Raw genomic sequence first — 4,495 nt, forward strand, 5'->3', positions numbered from 1 at the left:
AAACATTTTTTCTCGGGAATTATCTTATTTAAAAGCTTATTATAGATAAGTTCAAATATTTAGTTGTTTATATAAATATCAAGCTAAAATATCAATTTTAAATATCAGTTTATCATTCACGATTAATAATTAATGATATTTATGTATATGTTAAGATATATTGCATAAATATATTTAGATTCTTAAAAAAATAGTGTTACGTTTAATATCGAATGTAATAGTGTTCCTTTACGTATATATTACAGCTTTGTCATGGACAACCCTACTTGATAGATGTCCACAAAACAATGTCATAAAACGTGTAATTGAATTGCACCGTTTGACCAGACGCTTTGATCTTCCTCTACGAATTGAATCCGTGGTTAATACAATTAACCTATATTATAGGAAGTACTTGCGTACGAGAATCAGCTTTTCTGTACATGCGACTTCAAATACTTCGCACAGCATGTTTTGACTAAAGCTATTGTATTACATACTTGAGATATTGTTTAAAATGTATTTAATACTTGTTGTTTAATATTTACCTAGAAAAATACTTGAGAAAAAAATACATATTAAAATATAACGTAATACAATAATTCTTTACATATATTTATATATATCGAAGATTCATAACAATGACTTTCATTAAACTTCGATTAATTTAATCAGTGATTGGCTCATCAAATAATACCTATTTTGTTGATATGCATAGAATTATTAATTTTTGGTTGTTTAACATTCAAAAATATTAGATCAGGGCCGACAAATTATATAAAGGAATTTTGTTTTAAATGATTTTATCGATTGCATTTGCTGATTAAGTTAATTGGAAGTTGATTGAAGTTACGCCTTACAATGGAAAGTTTTCATTATTTTTTGCGAACGAGTAAAGAGTCGATGCTGTTCGGAATGCAGTTTTAGTTATCCTACCTTATAATTTAATTATTTTAATTTAATTTACATATTGTTATTAATTATTTACATTTATTCTACATAGGTAAAATTGGACTTTTTTACCTGATATTCTATGGTGTTCTGGCGGCGCTCGTTGCCATTTGTTTTTGGGGATTCTTTCAAACACTCGATCCAAGGATACCGAGGTGGCAACTCGAAAGATCTATTATTGGAACAAATCCAGGTAAATTACACTAGTTTACAAAAATATTTTTTTTAATTACTTTGAACCAGATAAGGTATTTCTTATAAATTTTTAAATGGTAAAAACGCATGTAATTCAAATTGCACCAATGCATAGTGTCAGGTTGCTAAAATAATTGAAGTTTAATGTGCAAAAAATTATTTTTTACGATATTTGAAATTTTTTAATAAAAAAGGTTAACGTTATCTTGAAATTTTGATTAACATTAATTATTTTGAAAACCTGATATACTAATGAAATTTGATTTGTAGTATAATATTTATAACATTCAAAAATTTATAAGAAATATTTGGTTCAAAATAATTTTTTTATTATAAGCTAATATTATCTTTTATTGATAATAGATCGATAAATGATTAAGATATCTTTCTACTTTTGTAAATATTGAATAATTTTTGTAACTATTTTTAATTATTTATAGAATATTATTTATGTAATCTGTATTTTTTAATATAAAATAATAAAACTAGCATAAAAAAGTATAAAATATAAAAATTAAAATATATGTTGCAATTGCTTAAAGGAAACGAAATTATGCTTTATATATACAGGATTGGGATTTAGACCAATGCCACCGACAGAGAATGTGGAGAGTACTTTGATTTGGTACAAAGGCACTGACAACGAAAACTTCAAACACTGGGTTGATTCACTACAAAATTTCTTAAAAGGTAATCATCCATAATAAATAAGAAATTCGTCTATCAATCAGGATGCTTACATCTGCATACTTCCGTTATTCTTTCCTAATTAATTTCTATAATTAATTTTTTAATTGCCAAATATAATTGTCGATTATTAATCGATAATTTTTCATACTATTTCAGATTATATAACCCCTGGGTCTGTTCTTGGTCTTGGCGCTAACATTAACAAATGCGATTATAATCAGCCGCCGCCACCTGGAAAAGTTTGTGATGTTGATGTAAAAAATTGGTATCCTTGCACTAAGGAGAACAGATATAACTACCATAAATCCGCTCCTTGCATTTTCCTTAAGCTGAACAAAGTACGTGCATCATAATATAAAATAATTTGATAATTTGTATAACAAGATGTTTATTGACAAATATATAAACTAACTTTTAAACACCTTCAATAATCAATATCAATTAAAATCAATATTATACATTTGATGAAAATCAATATCATATTTTTTGTATTTTTGTTTATCAGATTTATGGCTGGAGACCAGACTTTTACAACGATACTGAACATTTACCAGAAAAGATGCCACTTGATCTCAAAGAACACATCGCTAGTCTGAAAGGGAATAATTCCTTACAGCTCAACACAATCTGGGTATCCTGCGAAGGTGAAAATCCTGCTGATCAGGAGAATATTGGACCAATTAATTATTTGCCACGACGCGGTTTTCCTGGTTATTTTTATCCTTATGAAAATTCTGAAGGTTACTTGAGCCCACTAGTTGCAGTGCACTTTGTCAGACCACGAAGTAAGTATAATATGTGCGTATTGTATATAAGGGTGAGTGCTGAAATTATTGGGAAGTGCTAAAATTAAATAATTATCATTTTATAATGAACAAAATGAAATAAATTAATAACAAAATTAATTTAATATTATACTGTGTATTAATTAAGAACAAAACTATTATTTTTACTAGCATATAATGCAAAAAGATTATATAATATATATGACTGCATCTCTATTATTCACTTTATATAAATCTGTTTTCAAATCTTCTTTAAAATTTTATTGATTTCAAAATAATTAGAAGGAAAGTCATTTTTATGATATATGCTACTAAAAATAACGAGTTGCTCTTATAGAGTGTTTAATTCATTTTATTCATTTATTTATTTATGATAAGATCACTGCTATTTTGTTTCAATAGTACATTTAACAATTTTTATTACACTAAAAAAATAGTATACTTATAGAGTAATGAAAAAATAAAAACACAAACTAAATTACATTTATCTTTCATTTTCAGCTGGAATTTTGATAAATGTCGAATGCAAAGCGTGGGCAAAAAATATTAAGCATAGTCGTAACGACAAAATTGGTGCGGTCCATTTTGAGCTGATGATAGATTAACGAAATCTAAAAACTGCCTTCGGCACCTTATGCAAGTCTCTTAAAGTAACACGAGTGTCTTCGAGAGACATTAGAGGAAGCCATTAGGCACCTTCATCTTCCAAATAATAAAAATATGAGCAAATATTTTTTCGAAGTTGACGACATGCCGCCCGATTGTCTGAATGACATTAATTGAGTACAAAACAAAGAAGTTCTTACAATAGACATTTCCGAAACTTTAAATAGTGCATTATGAAAATCACAAATTTTGAGAGATTGCATATGTATATGCTGAATGAAGACATAGCGAGAATAACGACTAAGAAAATGGATGTTAATATTAAGAATTAGTGCTATCATTGAGAATAACTTTTTAATAAATTTTTCTCTTTCACATTAAATCTGCTGTTTTAGATTTCAATAATTTATTTATAATCATAAATTTATTTAAAAAGAATTTTTAGAGAGTGTATTTAACACACGTAAAAGACTTGTTATTCTTATAATTAATCATATGTCATTTTAGATTTGTGAATTAAATTAATTAATAAGTAATTATTTATTTCCCAAGAATTCTAAGAATGTAATAATTTTATCATTTGTGACATTCATAAAATTATCTTTCTTGCGTGAAAAAATTAATAATTAGTATTCCAAATATTAGTATTGCTAATTTTGATTTACAATTTGTGTCAATTTGTGTAATATATTATTTTATAATGTCGTTATTCTCGTTGATATCGGCTACATATTTGCAGATAAAAGAAATTTTTTATGAATTTAATATGCCTCTTTACAAATGAAAATTAAAAAGAAATAAAAGAATGGAACAATGGAATCTCAAAGAATTATAATCCTCTATCTCTGGTGAAAAAAATTTTTCACAATATCTCATAATATATTAATTTAAGAACTTGTCATATTTTAAATTTATAAAAATTTCTGAAAAATGCTTTAAATTTTTTTTAGATTTTATAAATTTTCTTCAGAAATTTTAACTATAGAACAAAATTATAGAATGAAAAAAATCTTAGAATATTTAAGAGTTCATATACGTAAAAAATTTTAGAAAAAAATGTAGATTTCTTCAATATTTCTCGTATTTTAATTTGTATAAAATATCTGACAAACTGTCTAAAAAATATGAAATTGTAGAGGAATTAAAAAAATTTTGATACAGAATTCTGATATGAAAATTTTTAGAAATTATAAAGAATTCTAAAAAGTTTTCGCCAGGGATGTGTGCCTTCATTTGCTCATAAGCGCGAGTTTATTTCGCCTTTGTGCAATTGAAAATTGAGAATGAAA

The 4,495-nt window shown here is 25.9% G+C and overlaps 1 protein-coding gene across 1 annotated transcript in view; it reads left to right on the forward strand.

The window, feature by feature from the left end:
- Positions 1-3,501, forward strand: part of LOC108685469 (sodium/potassium-transporting ATPase subunit beta-2-like) — an 11,985-nt gene extending 8,484 nt beyond the window's left edge. Inside the window, exons 2-6 of the mRNA XM_018190257.1 lie at positions 983-1,123; positions 1,696-1,815; positions 1,972-2,153; positions 2,321-2,600; positions 3,102-3,501. Of these exons, the coding sequence (XP_018045746.1) occupies positions 983-1,123; positions 1,696-1,815; positions 1,972-2,153; positions 2,321-2,600; positions 3,102-3,205 (827 nt within the window). The 3' untranslated portion in view covers positions 3,206-3,501. The remainder of the gene's footprint in view (positions 1-982; positions 1,124-1,695; positions 1,816-1,971; positions 2,154-2,320; positions 2,601-3,101) is intronic.
- The last annotated feature ends 994 nt before the right edge of the window (positions 3,502-4,495 follow it).

The sequence above is a fragment of the Atta colombica genome, unplaced genomic scaffold (genome assembly GCF_001594045.1).
Source record: "Atta colombica isolate Treedump-2 unplaced genomic scaffold, Acol1.0 scaffold153, whole genome shotgun sequence".
NCBI lineage: Eukaryota > Metazoa > Arthropoda > Insecta > Hymenoptera > Formicidae > Atta > Atta colombica.